This window comes from Pseudophryne corroboree, chromosome 11 (genome assembly GCF_028390025.1).
Source record: "Pseudophryne corroboree isolate aPseCor3 chromosome 11, aPseCor3.hap2, whole genome shotgun sequence".
Taxonomy (NCBI): domain Eukaryota; kingdom Metazoa; phylum Chordata; class Amphibia; order Anura; family Myobatrachidae; genus Pseudophryne; species Pseudophryne corroboree.
This window is the reverse complement of record NC_086454.1, coordinates 50894299-50910289: the sequence shown is the minus strand read 5'-3', so window position 1 is coordinate 50910289 and position 15991 is coordinate 50894299. Positions and strand designations below refer to the sequence as shown.

General features: G+C 46.4%; 1 protein-coding gene across 1 annotated transcript; it reads left to right on the top strand.

Annotated features, from left to right (window-relative positions):
- Window positions 1–265: 265 nt before the first annotated feature.
- On the top strand, window positions 266–488 carry SMIM38 (small integral membrane protein 38). Its single transcript, XM_063946080.1, has one exon. It carries the CDS (start codon window positions 275–277, stop codon window positions 404–406), a length of 132 nt encoding a protein of 43 aa, XP_063802150.1. The 5' UTR covers window positions 266–274; the 3' UTR covers window positions 407–488.
- The last annotated feature ends 15503 nt before the right edge of the window (window positions 489–15991 follow it).

Here is a 15991-nt window from a genome sequence, read left to right as displayed (position 1 = left end):
ATTTGACAAGGCATTGAGAAGTCATCCATCCAAGTAATGTAGCAGAGTTCTGTTGCAACACAACATATGACCACCGATTGCTGCTTGGAGCTAATCCTGAATGGTTCATGCCAGATCTGGTGACCAGGGTCAGCAAACCTGAAGAGCCTCCATAACTTTTGACATCTACTCAACCGGTTCCCGAGCATACTTGGCAATGTGTATGCAGTCTTTGGATATTTCATTTCAGCTCATTGGATGATTTCTTGTGCCATTAGCACTACTGAAGTCTAGAATGGAGTCAGGAATCTTGGTATTTTTAATGGTAATAATTATCCTATCAAGGTTTATTTTATGGTCCTGTCTCAGCACTTACATAGACTATAAACTTTCTAAAAGATTCCCCAAAAGACCAAAGGAAGAATGAAATGACTATAGCACATACAAACACACAACGTGTGTCAGAGGAGTACCTTTCCTGGGCACAAGCGGATGACGTGATCTCTTTGTACTGGTGAAATATACAATATTTATACAATTTTTAAAGTATGAATAAGAGAGCAACATTACAGAGAAATTGTAGCCATGGAATACATCACTAGAATAATTATTATCATCAAGTAGCATTTGTGGAATGATGTACTGTACCTACAGTTGTATCTTCTTTCGAATGTTTTCCAAGTTGTTTAGGGTCTGCGGTTATACAGTGGCGGGCATTATATACATATAGAATGTTTAACATTGTCTCTTTACATATGTAGAATAGCACCCTGTACCTTTTCCATCAACATAATATATTTAAGCTACTTTGTTGCGCTGAAATCATGGGCAAAAAAAAAGAGTCAGCAGTTGTTTCCCAATTCCTAAAATGTTTTCTGAAATCTAGATATTAAAAAAAAAAGGTTTTATGCTGAAAGACTTGCTATTGCTGTTTATGTTAACCGTTAGGTTACCTGATACTGCTTTTGCTTTCGAAGGCTGATGTGCTGACTCTTTCTGGATGGTTACAAGCATATTAACAATTTCCATCATCTTTTCCTCTCTTTCCTTACAGCCCTGCAGCATTAAGACACCTCAAATGACACACTAATAGGCCTCCCAGACCGTTGGAGGGGAAATATTTCCATAAATTAGTTATCCAGTGTTTGTCCAATTGATTCTAGTATATCAGGGCATCACTATTTGCAGTCTGGTCTCTAGTGAATTTCACGGAGCGATATTCTAAGCAATCTGACTAGATTGCTTAGAATATCAGCCTGATCGCTCCGTGTGTAGCCCCCTCGGCGATAGCGATGCGCTTCCCCGCACATCGCTATCGCTGCTGCTAGATTGGCCTGCATGCAGGCCAATCTAGCGGGTCGCTCACTTCACCCGCTGGGTGAAATGAGCGCCCCCCCCCCCCCCCGTCTCCCCCCTCACGCTCAGCACAGATCGCGCTGTGCTGAGCGGCAGGAGAGATGTGTGCTGAGCGGTTCGCTCAGCACACATCTCTCCAGCATCGGCCCGTGGGTACCCCCCTTTAGTGTTGTAGAATATCATTCCAACCAGAGATACTGCCATTTTCCTGTACTTTTGTCCCCTGTAATCCTGATCTTGCTTGCCTCAGCCTCGTTAAAGCTGCCCGTACAGCGAAACATGCATGTCGGCTTGTTAGTGGGCCACCACACTCCTTGTAATTTATAGCAATGTTGTATTCTGTGCAATAGATAGTGATGCTCATACCTGCACCAGCACTGATCCTCATAGAGCTATAGCAATTAGCAATTAGAATTTGCTCAGCAGGCTCTGTGTATGAGGTTAGGAAATTATACAAACAACCACTCGAGATAGCAGCACAGGGGATTACCCTAGTCTACTACCCTAGGCTATTGCTGTAACAGAGAAAGTAACCATTTGCTTCTCTGCACGGCATACATCTGTGGGTTATCCGATTATCGTTTATTATGCTGAAATTACTCTGTGCTTAGTCATCATTGCACTGTTCATAATAAAATTGTAGGAAGCAGGAACTGCATTTCAAGCATTGGTTTATAACTATAGTATAGCCTATGAGTCAGCAGTAGTGGTATTTATTATTATCATAATCCCTACAGAGAGGACCTATTATCCTATAATAGGGACAACTGACCTCCAAGGTTGTTAGGAATACTGCTCAACTATATATTATTTAAGATATACATATTTTTCTCCACCAACATTCTGGATTCCCTTAGTGGACTTTATTATATTGAGCACATATTTGTATACCTAGTTAATACAAACGATTTACCTTTCAAGAGGTGCACATGCGTATGATCCGCAATGATCCGCAATGATAAGAGTGTATTATATACAGAGTGTGTGATCCGTCAATAGCAAGTAATATCCTTGCAAATCCTCTTTCCATTACATGAATTGATTTTGCAACAATTGTTGCTCTTTTGCCATATCAGTCCTAGGACATTCTATAACATCTTTTCCTTCATCTCTAAACAAGTGTGGACTGAAACATATTCACTCTGTGCCTCTATTTATATACAATCATTAATGCAGTATCTCAGTACATCTTCTATTTGACTCCATCAATATAAGGGGTATAACTTTGATTACCCTGGAGTTACCATTAGGGGGGATGTTCAATATCCACACAGATATTTATTAATCAATCCATATATCTCACTCTTAAGACATATTAGTGTGTATTATCTGTGTGAGCGTCCCACACATTAATATAGTGTAAGTATCCCAGAACTTGCCACTGTCAATTCTTGACAAGCACTTATACTTGCAGTATTATTGATTCATCCAGTAGCAGCACGCAAGGAGATACACAGCATACTGTAATATAGGGCACCAGTGGCACAACATTCTTTATGATTCAACCATCAGTACCCTTGTAGTCAATGCTTTCTATTCAAGAGTAACCTATTTGCATATTATTACTAGGTGGGGAAGAGGCTCTAATTGTACTATACATTCTATCGTATTCACGCACCAGAGGCAGTGTCCCATTGGAAATACCCCACTATCTGTGACTATACTTAATCTCCCTACACGATATCCAATATATCCAGAACTGGTAAACACCATCCAGTTTGTATCCTGAGTGGCTATTGTCTCACACATAAATAATTATACTCGTTGCAGGAGGTATTGTGGTGATCCCACTTTTTAAGAATCTGTCTCACACTTTCCCTTTTTTTCATATCACTTATGCGTTTGTATGTCATGTTTTTAACCTCTATATTTTGCTGTATGTGTCCCACGATAAGGACCCTCTTAATATTAACATAAGTAATAAAAGTTACGTTTTATTTTGACAATCAATCCAATTAATTGATACTGTGCACCCAACTCAACAACCGTCTTTCTAGTTCTCTACATTTGTCTGCTACTCATGTTCCTGAGACTTTGCTACCAGTGTGCAATCCTGTTTTCCTGTAATTCTGCTGCCAGGGTGATACCCTGTGTACCCTTTAATCTACTTTCAGGGTGCTACCTGTATATATGCATCCCTTCTGAGTTCATGATCAGTTCCTGTATACTGTCTTCATCAGCAGATGTTTGCATTCCTCCATTTTTTACCACCACCGTCACCAGTCTTCTGTCTGCATTACTGCTTTTACCGTAATTGCGGTTTCTACCACACCTCTTGTCTCCTGCCTGTCATTGGGGGTCATTCCAAGTTGATCGCTAGCTGCATTCGTTCGCTGTGCAGCGATGAGGCAAAAAATTGGCACTTCTGCGCATGCGTATGTGGCGCAATGCGCACGCACGACGTACTATTACAACGAACGATGTAGTTTCACACAGGGTCTAGCGAAGTTTTTCAGTCGCACTGCTGGCCGCAGAGTGATAGACATGAAGTGGGCGTTTCTGGGTGTCAACTGACCGTTTTCAGGGTGTGTTCGGAAAAACGCAGGCGTGCCAGGAAAAACACAGGCGTGGCTGGGCGAACGCAGGGTGTGTTCGTGACGTCAAAACAGGAACTGAACAGTCTGAAGTGATCGCAAGCGCTGAGCAGCTTTTGAGCTACTCTAAAACTGCACAAAAAAAATTTGTAGCCGCTCTGCGATCCTTTCGTTCGCACTTCTGCTAAGCTAAGATACACTCCCAGTGGGCGGCGGCATAGCGTTTGCACGGCTGCTAAAAACTGCTAGCGAGCGAACAACTCGGAATGACCACCATTGTCACAGGAGTATCCACCGTTCCTCATTTCTACCTCTTGGGATCCATGTATTTGGTCACGTTCTTCTCATGACCCATATCACCGTATTAAAGACTGCAGGTCCCAGTTCTGCTTAAATGCAAACTCTAAGCCTGAGATAGCACTCTGACCTGAGGACTGAAAAACCACTGGCAAACGTAATCCTTGTATGGCTTCTACTTTATCAAATTACCCCGCACCCTCATCTGTGTCTTACACAAAGTTATGCTATAATTACACATTGAAATTCCATCAACATAATCTAAGTATAAATCTTGGGAAATCGTAGACTCCAACGGACAGGGCCTTGTCAGACGATGTAATTAATGCATTTACATAATTATTTTAAGAAGTTGGCATAATTTCTGTCAACTCTAGATAGGTTTGTGCCGTGTATAATAAGTTGGCAGTGATCAAACAGGATCTGGCATTAACAGTGTTTGTGAGAATTCCTTTAAATCCATCAGTGTTTGTGAAGTAGGAGAGTACAGACATATAAAAGTGCCCAGTACACAGTCATCGCTGGATAGAGGAATAACAGATTGTGGGTCATCCAGATAAGATGTAGAGTAAACCTGTGCATGAAACACAGAATATTAGTGTACGGACATACGCGGTTACACAATGAAAACTTCAGCTGCCTATGAAAAGATACAATGTATTTATAGAGCTAAAACGTCTCATTTGGCGAGCCTGATGACTAATGGTATCGCCACTGGAATGAATACAATGCATCTCTATTTCAAACACAAGTCTGACTCACACGCCATCCAGATAACAGAGAAACAATGTTATGAAAAGTTTGGCTCAAGCTTGCCCCAACTGGAATAAAATACTCACAGTTAAATGACACGGTTGTATAACCGTAAAATAACACGGTTGTATTATTAAGTACAGGTTGAGTATCCCATATCCAAATATCCGAAATACGGAATATTCCGAAATACGGACTTTTTTGAGTGAGAGTGAGAGAGTGAAACTTTTGTTTTTTGATGGCTCAATGTACACAAACTTTGTTTAATACACAAAGTTATTAAAAATATTGTATTAAATGACCTTCAGACTGTGTGTATAAGGTGTATATGATACATAAATGAATTGTGTGAATGTACACACACTTTGTTTAATGCACAAAGTTATAAAAAATATTGGCTAAAATTACCTTCAGGCTGTATGTATAAGGTGTATATAAAACATAAATGCATTCTGCGCTTAGATTTAGGTCCCATCACCATGGTATCTCATAATGGTATGCAATTATTCCAAAATACTGAAAAATCCGATATCCAAAATACCTCCTGGTCCCAAGCATTTTGGATAAGGGAGACTCAACCTGTATTATTAAGTAAAATAACACGGTTGTATTATTCTCGTATAAAAATATTTACATTTATTCTCACACAATACACAAATCCTAAGGATGAAGTCCTACGCTGTGAAATTGTCACGTTGTTGGAGTTTGGAAAAATGCTGAACATTCTTCATGAACTACAGTAAATGGTTAATATGCTCTCTCTAAGAGATGGATGGACATCCCCAAGGATGTTGACCATAAGCAGGACAGATTTAACTGCGTCCATTTCATAGGTGACCTCACGCATTTTACCTTCATTAATTCCCATTCATCAGATCATCTGTAACTCTTTCCTTTAGATTAGCCAATAATTATGGGATTGCAAAGTAGATATTAGAAGACCAGTAGCTCCAATCTTTAATTATGCTCTAGGATGGAACAGAATGTGCTATCAGTCATTTTCCAGCTATCTGAACTGACTCGTTCTTCCTGCATTTGACCCTTTTGCAAGCTTATCTGCTTTTAGAGAATAATTACACCTTATTTCCCTAGAATATCTGGATTTTTTTCACTGCACCCCTAGGCTAAAAATTTCTTATTGAGAAATTTAGAAAGAAATATTACATTAAGTAGATCGCGTTTATATGTCATCCTTAGGGTCAGTTGTGTGGTGGGGTTCAGTATGGTATGCCGGCGGCCGGGCTCCCGGCGACCAGCATACCTGCGCCAGGAGCCTGACTGCCGGCTTACCGACAGTGTGGCGAGCGCAAATGAGCCCCTTGCGGGCTCGCTGCGCTCGCCATGCTATTTTATTCTCCCTCCAGGGGGGTCGTGGACCCCCACAAGGGAGAATAAGTGTCGGTATGCCAGCTGTCGGGATTCCGGCGCCGGTATACTGTGCGCCAGGATCCCGTCAGTCGGCATACTGAAGACCACCCGTATGGTGAGGGACAAGATTTGCTTCTGTTTGGCCACATATTTTATGACTGGCAGCCACCAGCACTGGTTTTGCCTATTATTTTGACCATGAATAATTTGAATTGGTCCTGGACCACCTACCCAGGGCATCCCTGCAAGTGTCCTGAGGCACCCCAGGGAGCCACGGCACACAGTTTGGGAACCTCTGCCTTATTTATTTATTTTATTTTAAGAAACAAGAAAAATAAGATTTTACTCACCGGTAAATCTATTTCTCGTAGTCCGTAGTGGATGCTGGGACTCCGTAAGGACCATGGGGAATAGCGGCTCCGCAGGAGACTGGGCACAACTAAAGAAAGCTTTAGGACCACCTGGTGTGCACTGGCTCCTCCCACTATGACCCTCCTCCAGACCTCAGTTAGGATACTGTGCCCGGAAGAGCTGACACAATAAGGAAGGATTTTGAATCCCAGGTAAGACTCATACCAGCCACACCAATCACACCGTATTACTCGTGATACTATACCCAGTTAACAGTATGAAATATAACTGAGCCTCTCAACAGATGGCTCAACAATAACCCTTTAGTTAGGCAATAACTATAAACAAGTATTGCAGACAATCCGCACTTGGGATGGGCGCCCAGCATCCACTACGGACTACGAGAAATAGATTTACCGGTGAGTAAAATCTTATTTTCTCTGACGTCCGAAGTGGATGCTGGGACTCCGTAAGGACCATGGGGATTATACCAAAGCTCCCAAACGGGCGGGAGAGTGCGGATGACTCTGCAGCACCGAATGAGCAAACTCTAGGTCCTCCTCAGCCAGGGTATCAAACTTGTAGACTCTTACAAAAATGTTTTAACCTGACCAAGTAACAGCTCTGCAAAGTTGTAAAGCCGAGACCCCTCGGGCAGCCGCCCAAGAAGAGCCCACTTTCCTCGAGGAATGGGCTTTTACAGATTTAGTGTGCGGCAGTCTAGCCGCAGAATGTGCAAGTTGAATCGTGCTACAGATCCAGCGAGCAATAGTCTGCTTAGAAGCAGGAGCACCCAGCTTGTTGGGTGCATACAGGAGAAATAGCGAGTCAGTTTTCCTGACTCCAGCTGTCCTGGAAACATATACTTTTCAGGGCCTTGACTACGTCCAGTAACTTGGAATCCTCCAAGTCCCAAGTAGCCGCAGGCACCACAATAGGTTGGTTCACATGAAAAACTGATACCACCTTAGGAAGGAATTGGGAACGAGTCCTCACTTCCGCCTTATCCATATAAAATACAGATAAGGGCTTTTGTATGACAAAGCCACCAATTCTGATACACGCCTGGCCGACGCCAAGGCCCACAGCATGACCACTTTCCACGTGAGGTATTATAGCTCCACGGATTTAAGTGGCTAAACCCAATGCGACTTCAGGAAATCCAACACCACGTTGAGATCCCACGGTGCCACTGGAGGCACAAACGGGGGCTGACTATGCAGCACTCCCTTAACAAAAGTCTGAACTTAAGGCAGTGAAGCCAGTTCTATTTTGGAAGAAAATCGATAGAGCCGAAATCTGGACCTTAATGGAACCCAATTTTAGGCCCATAGTCACCTCTGACTGTAGGAAGTGCAGAAATCGACCTAGCTGAAATTTCTCCTTTGGGGCCTTCCTGGCCTCACAGCACGCAACATATTTCCGCCATATGCGGTGATAATGGTTTGCGTTCACTTCTTTCCTAGCTTTAAATAGCGTAGGGATAACTTCCTCCGGAATGCCCTTTTCCTTCTGGATCCGGCGTTCAACCGCCAGGCCGTCAAATGCAGCCGCGGTACGTCTTGGAACAGACAGGCCCCCTGCTGCAGCAGGTCCTGTCTGAGCGGCAGAGGCCATGGGTCCTCTGAGATCATTTCTTGGAGTTCTGGTTACCAAGCTCTTCTTGGTCAACCCGGAACAATGAGTATAGTTCTTACTCCTCTCCTTCTTATTATTCTCATTACCCTGGGTAAGAGAGGCAGAGAAGGGAACACATACACCGACTGGTACACCCACGGTGTTACCAGAGCGTTCACAGCTATCGCCTGAGGGTCCCTTGACCTGGCGCAATATCTTTGTAGCTGTTTGTTGAGGCGGGACGCCATCATGTCCACCTGTGGCCTTTCCCAACGGTGTACAATCATTTGGAAGACTTCTGAATGAAGTCCCCACTCTCCCGGGTGGAGGTCGTGTCTTCTGAGAAAGTCTGCTTCTCAGTTGTCCACTCCGGGAATGAGCACTGCTGACAGTGCTAACACATGATTTTCCGCCCATCGGAAAATCCTTGTGGCTTCTGCCATCGCCATCCTGCTTCTTGTGCCGCCCTGTCGGTTTACATGAGCGACCACCGTGATGTTGTCTGACTGGATCAGCACCGGCCGGTGTTGAAGCAGGGGTCTAGCCTGACTTAGGGCATTGTAAATGGCCCTTAGTTCCAGAATATTTATGTGTAGGGAAGTCTCCTGACTTTTCCATAGCCTTGGAAGTTTCTTCCCTGTGTGACTGCCCCCCAGCCTCGAAGGCTGGCATCCGTGGTCACCAGGACCCAGTCCTGTATGCCGAATCTGCGGCCCCCTAGAAGATGAGCACTCTGCAGCCACCGCAACAGCGACACCCTGGCCCTTGGAGACAGGGTTATCAGCCGATGCATCTGAAGATGCGACCCGGACCACTTGTCCAACAGATCCCACTGGAAAATCCTTGCATGGGACCTGGCGAATGGAATTTCTTCGTAAGAAGCTACCATCTTTCCCAGGGCTCGCGTGCATTGATGCACCGACACCTGTATTTGTATTAGGAGGTCTCTGTCTAGAGACGACAACTCCTTGGACTTCTCCTCCGGGAGAAACCCTTTTTATCCTGTTCTGTGTCCAGAACCATACCCAGGAACAGTAGACGCATCGTAGGAACCAGCTGCGACTTTGGAATATTCAGAATCCAGCCGTGCTGTTGTAGCACTTCCCGAGATAGTGCTACTCCGACGAACAACTGCTCCCTGGACCTCGCCTTTATAAGGAGATCGTCTAAGTACGGGATAATTAAGCCATTACCTTGGTAAATACCTCGGTGCCGGGGACAGACCAACGGCAACGTCTGGAATTGGTAATGACAATCCTGTACCACAATTTTGAGGTACTCCTGGTGAAGAGGGTAAATAGGGACATGCAGGTAAGCATCCTTGATGTCCAGTGATACCATGAAATTCTCCAGGCTTGCAATAATCGCCCTGAGCGATTCCATTTTGAACTTGAACCTTCGTATATAAGTGTTCAAGGCATTCAATTTTAGAATGGGTCTCACCGAACCGTCTGGTTTCGGTACCACAACATTTTGGAATAGTAACCCCGGCCTTGTTGAAGGAGGGGTACCTTGATTTCACCTGCTGGAAGTACAGCTTGTGAATTGCCGCCAGTACTACCTCCCTTTCTCCGAGGGCAGCAGGCAAGGCTGATGTGAGGTAACGGCGAGGGGGAGTCGCCTCGAACTCCAGCCTGTATCCCTGTGATACTATTTGCAGAACCTAGGGATCCACCTGTGGGCAAGCCCACTGGTCCCTGAAGTTCCCGAGACGCGCCCCTACCGCACCTGTCTCCACCTGTGGAGCCCCAGCGTCATGCGGTGGACTCAGAGGAAGCGGGGGAAGATTTTTGATTCTGGGAACTGGCTGTCTGGTGCAGCTTTTTCCTACTTCCCTTGTCTCTGTGCAGAAAGGAAGCGCCTTTGACCCGCTTGCTTTTCTGAAGCCGAAAGGACTGTACCTGAAAATACGGTGCTTTCTTAGGCTGTGAGGAAACCTGAGGTAAAAAAATTTCTTCCCAGCTGTTGCTGTGGATACGAGGTCCCAGAGACCATCCCCAAACAATTCCTCACCCTTATAAGGCAGAATCTCCATGTGCCTTTTACAGGCAGCATCACCTGTCCACTGCCAGGTTTCTAATACCCTCCTGGCAGAATGGACATTGCATTAATTCTGGATGCCAGCCGGCAAATATCCCTCTGTGCATCCTTCATATATAAGACGACGTCTTTAATATGCTCTATGTTAGCAAAATATTATCCCTGTCTAGGGTATTAATATTATCTGACAGGGTATCAGACCACGCTGCAGCAGCACTATTTATGCTGAGGCAATTGCAGGTCTCAGTATAGAACCTGAGTGTGTATATACAGACTTCAGGATAGCCTCCTGCTTTTTATCAGCAGGCTCCTTCAAGGTGGCCGTATCCTAAGACGGCAGTGCCACCTTTTTTGACAAACGTGTGAGCGCCTTATCCACCCTAGGGGATATCTCCCAACGTGACCTAACCTCTGGCGGGAAAGGGTACGCCATCAGTAACTTTTTAGAAATTACCAGTTTCTTATCGGGGGAACCCACGCTTCTTTACACACTTCATTCACTCATCTGATGGGGGAACAAAACACTGGCTGCTTTTTCTCCCCAAAAATAAAACCCCTTTTATGTGGTACTTGGGTTCATGTCAGAAATGTGTAACACATTTTTTATTGCCGAGATCATGTAACGGATGTTCCTAGTGGATTGTGTATATATCTCAACCTCGTCGACACTGGAGTCAGACTCCGTGACGACATCTGTGTCTGCCATCTGAGGTAACGGGCGTTTTTTTTGAGCCCCTGATGGCCTTTGAGACGCCTGGGCACTGGGCAGGCGCGGGTTGAGAAGCTGGCTGTCCCACAGCTGTTACGTCATTCAGCCTTTTATGTAAGGAGTTGACATTGTCGGTTAATACCTTCCACCTATCCATCCACTCTGGTGTCGGCCCCACAGGGGGCGACATCCCATTTATCGGCCTCTGCTCCGCCTCCATGTAACCTTCCTCATCCAACATGTCGACACAGCCGTACCGACACACCGCACACACACAGGGAATGCTCTGACTGAGGACAGAACCCCACAAAGTCCTTTGGGGAGACAGAGAGAGAGTATGCCAGCACACACCAGAGCGCTATATAATGCAGGGATTAACACTATAACTGAGTGATTTTTCCCCCAATAGCTGCTTGTATACATATATTGCGCCTAAATTTAGTGCCCCCCCTCTCTTTTTAACCCTTTGAGCCTGAAAACTACAGGGGAGAGCCTGGGGAGCTGTCTTCCAGCTGCACTGTGAAGAAAAAATGGCGCCAGTGTGCTGAGGGAGATAGCCCCGCCCCTTTTTCGGCGGACTTTTCTCCCGCTTTTTTATGGATTCTGGCAGGGGTAATTTATCACATATATAGCCCTGGGACTATATATTGTGATGATTTGCCAGCCAAGGTGTCTTATATTGCCCTCAGGGCGCCCCCCCCCCCAGCGCCCTGCACCCATCAGTGACCGGAGTGTGAGGTGTGCATGAGGAGCAATGGCGCACAGCTGCAGTGCTGTGCGCTACCTTGTTGAAGACAGAAGTCTTCTGCCGCCGATTTTCCGGAACACTTCTTGCTTCTGGCTCTGTAAGGGGGCCGGCGGCGCGGCTCCGGGAACGAACACCAAGGTCGGGTCCTGCGGTCGATCCCTCTGGAGCTAATGGTGTCCAGTAGCCTAAGAAGCCCAAACTACCACCTGTTAGGTAGGTTCGCTTCTTCTCCCCTTAGTCCCTCGCTGCAGTGAGTCTGTTGCCAGCAGATCTCACTGTAAAATAAAAAACCTAAATATACTTTCTTTCTAGGAGCTCAGGAGAGCCCCTAGTGTGCATCCAGCTCAGCCGGGCACAATAATCTAACTGAGGTCTGGAGGAGTGTCATAGTGGGAGGAGCCAGTGCACACCAGGTAGTCCTAAAGCTTTCTTTAGTTGTGCCCAGTCTCCTGCGGAGCCGCTATTCCCCATGGTCCTTACGGAGTCCCAGCATCCACTTAGGACGTCAGAGAAATAATGTACCAGAAATGAGGAACTGGCCTGAATGCTGCCTACACTCTAGTAGCTTATTTTAGCTTTATAATGGAATATATAAGTATCTAGCAAAATAAAAGTATGATGTATGAAATCATATTTTGAGCACAACATTCAAGCTTACAACCCAGCGTCATGGGTCCTTATGTTTGCAGGTCCCAGTGCCAGAGCCGCCATCAGGGGGCTGCTGAGGGCACAGCTGTCCCGGGCCTGGCCTCTCTGAAGAGAGAGGAGGGCCCGGGATGCTCATGCAGCCGCCTGGCCGCCCGCCACCGTCCCCGCCGTTCTGCTGTCATCCCCGCTGTTCTGCTGCTATCCTCCGATCCTCCTGCAGATCTGTATTGAAAAACGTCTCTCCCAAAATGGCTGCCGCCACAGAGGAGACACTTATTCAAGATACAAGAGAAGCCCTCTAATATCTTTAATAACTGTCTCCTTTGAGGCGGCGGCCATTTTGAGAGGGACATTTTCAATACAGAGCTGCAGGAGGACGAAGGACAGGAGCAGAACAGCGGGGACAGAGGCGGGCAGGCAGCAGTATGATTATCTTGGGCCCTCCAGACAGCGGCACATGTACAGTATGTATGCCTGTGTATATAATATATTAAAAAAAAGAAAAAGGAGGTGAGATCTTAAGGTGTCCGATGGCGAATTTAAAAATTTCAACTAAAATAAATAAATATTCCTACCTTAAATGCACAGACTTGTGACTTGAGGGGGTGGCTTCGTGTCTGCATAGAAATTTTATTTTTTATTTTTTTGGAATATATATTTCTTTTATTTTCCAAGGGGGCCTTCCTATTTTGTCAGTCCCGGGCCCACAATTTCCGATGGCAGCCCTGCCCAGGGCAGCCAACAGTGGGGGACCGTGGGGGCTGGTGTCCAGGCCCTTACAGAGAGGGGGGTCCTCCCCTGGCTCCTACTGCCAATACCTGTAGCGATGCACCAGTCTGTGAATCAACTGCAGTCTGATGTGACTTCATAAAACAATCCTTTTCTGCGCATCAGCTCTCTGTGAACCGTTCCTGTAGGTCTACAACACTCCACCTATGTGTAACGTCACAATATATGACATCACATAGGGGTGGAGCGGTGCGGTAGTATCTTTTTTTGGTGGAGGGAGGGGCCCTGTCTATTTTGTCAGTCCTGGGCCCCACAATTTCTGATGGCAGCCGTGGCAGGTCCTATAACATTTACGTGTCACATACAGCTGAAAAATGAAAGCTCTTTGGTATGGAGGCTACTGCAACAAAGAAGACACACCCAAATATGATTCATTAGGCTGGATGGACAGCACCACGGACACCATTAATTCATATTTATTTAATCCCATACTCTCCTGGGTAGGGGCGTTTCTACAGAGGAAGGGGCCCGTGTGCAACTCCAGGTGGGCCTGTCCTCTGTACGGCGTTGTAGACTCCGGCATTGTACCGGAGTCTACTGCGCATGCGCAGTTCTCCGGAAACATGGCCCCCGCCATGATCCGTAGGCCAATATGGCTACCGAGCATGCGCCACAGCCATTTTGGCCGCGATTTCCGCAATGATTGCAGGTCCCGGCGCTGGACTCTGGAAAGTTAAGTGTTAAAATGGGTGCAATGGGTGCGGTGTGGGTCCCCACAGGACCCATGGCCGTGTGCACTGCACCCATTGCACCCATTATAGAACCGCCAATGCTCCTGGGTACCAGCTGTATTGCAATATAAATGCACTATAAGGACATATGTTGAATTTGTTGAGCACTGACAGTGTCTAGGTCGACCACTATTGGTCGACAGTAACTTGGTCGACAGGGGATCTGGGTCGACAGGGTCTCTAGGTCAAAATGTTCTAGGTCAACAGGTAAAAAGGTCGACATGAGTTTTTCACTTTCTTTTCTTTTTTTCTAAACTTTTTCATACTTTACGATCCACATGGATTACGATTGGGAACGGTAACATGTGCCGAGTGCAGCAGTAATGTTGTGACTCACGAGACACCTTTCGCTCGCCATGTGAGGGGACTCGGTGCACTAATTGAGGTTCCCGGTCACTGGGGGTCATTCCGAGTTGATCGCTCGCTAGTTGGTTTTAGCAGCCGTGCAAACGCTATGCTGCCGCCCACTGGGGAGTGTATTTTAGCTTAGCAGAAGTGAGAACGCTTGTGCAGCCGAGCTCTGCAAAACCAGTTTGTGCAGTTTCAGAGTAGCTCTGAACCTACTCAGCGCTTGCGATCACTTCAGCCTCCTCGTGTCCGGATTTGACGTCATACACCCGCCTAGTGACCGCACAGCCACGCCTGCGTTTTTTCAGACATGCCTGCGTTTTTGCAGACACTCCCTGAAAACGGTCAGTTGACACCCAGAAACGCCCCCTTCCTGTCAATCTTCTTGCGGACCCCAGTGCGACTCAAAACTTTGCTAGAACCTGTGCCCAACCACAACGGGCTTTGTACCCGTACGTCGCGCGTGCGCATTGCGGAGCATACACATGCGCAGAAATGCCAATTTTTAGCCTGATCGCTGCGCTGCGTAGAACGGCAGCTAGCGATCAACTCGGAATGACCCCCACTGTACGGCGAAAACGACACCAAAAAATATTAAACACCTCATGTCGACCTTTTGACCTGTCGACCTAGACCATGTTGACCTAGAGACCCTGTCGACCTAGAATCCCTCTTGACCTAGTTAATGTCGACCAGAAGTGGTCGACCTAGACACTGTTGACCTAAGTGTGGTCCACCTTCAATGCCACACCCCATATTCTGCCCCAAATGCTGAAAGACAATGTGCTGGTTAGAGCTTTGCCCTGTGACCCGTAAACTGTAATCCCACTAAATAACTGGCCCTATAATGGGGTGAAGATATCATCCTCCTCCTCTCCCCCAGCTCCATTTAACTTTTGGTAAGTGAGCGTCATCTTTAGATGAAGACTAGGATCTACAATAGCTGGGGAACTAGAAGTCTCAATATCTGGGATAGCAGGGACTTGTAGTTACACAATAGCTGGAAAGATAACGTGTGCCTGATCCAGCATCCTACGCTATGGGACCTGCCACTAAACTGTCATCTGGCCAGAGATGTACTAAGCCTTGGTGAATGATAAAGTGGAGAGCGATAAAGTACCAACCAATCAGCTCCTTGCTGCCACGTTGCAGGCTGTGTTTGAAATAAATGACAGAAGCTGATTGGTTGGTAGTTTATCACTCTCCAAGGCTTAGTACAGTGATAAGTGCAAGGTGATAACGCATCAGCCAATCAGCTCCAATATGTAAATTGACAGTTAGGAGCTGACTGACTGGTGCGTTATCACCTTGGACTTATCACTGCTTTATCACTTCTCCAGGCTTAGTACATCTGCCCCAGTGTGTGAAAAAAGATACTATGGTTATCACAGTCAGGGCCGGGTCAAGGGCGCTCTGCGCCCCGGGCAGGAAATGGGGCGTGGCCTAATACAGGGGGCGTGGTCAATTACGCCCCCTGTACATTAAAAGCGCCGCTTGAATGCTGAGCGGTGCGCGATGACGTCATCGCGCACCGCACAGCAAAAGGTCCTCTCCACGAAGGGAAACTAGACGCTATGAGTCTAGTTCCCTCCGTAGAGAGGACCTTTGCTGTGCGGTGCGCGATGACGTCATCGCGCACTGCTCAGCAAAGTTACTCTCCAGGAAGGAAAACTAGACGCATAGCGTCTAGTTCCCTTCAGGAGGCGGACGGGGACAGCAGCGG

What these genes read in the sequence shown, in the direction of transcription:
- SMIM38 (XM_063946080.1), top strand. Translation starts at nt 275, where the DNA reads ATGGAGTCAGGAATCTTGGTATTTTTAATGGTAATAATTATCCTATCA.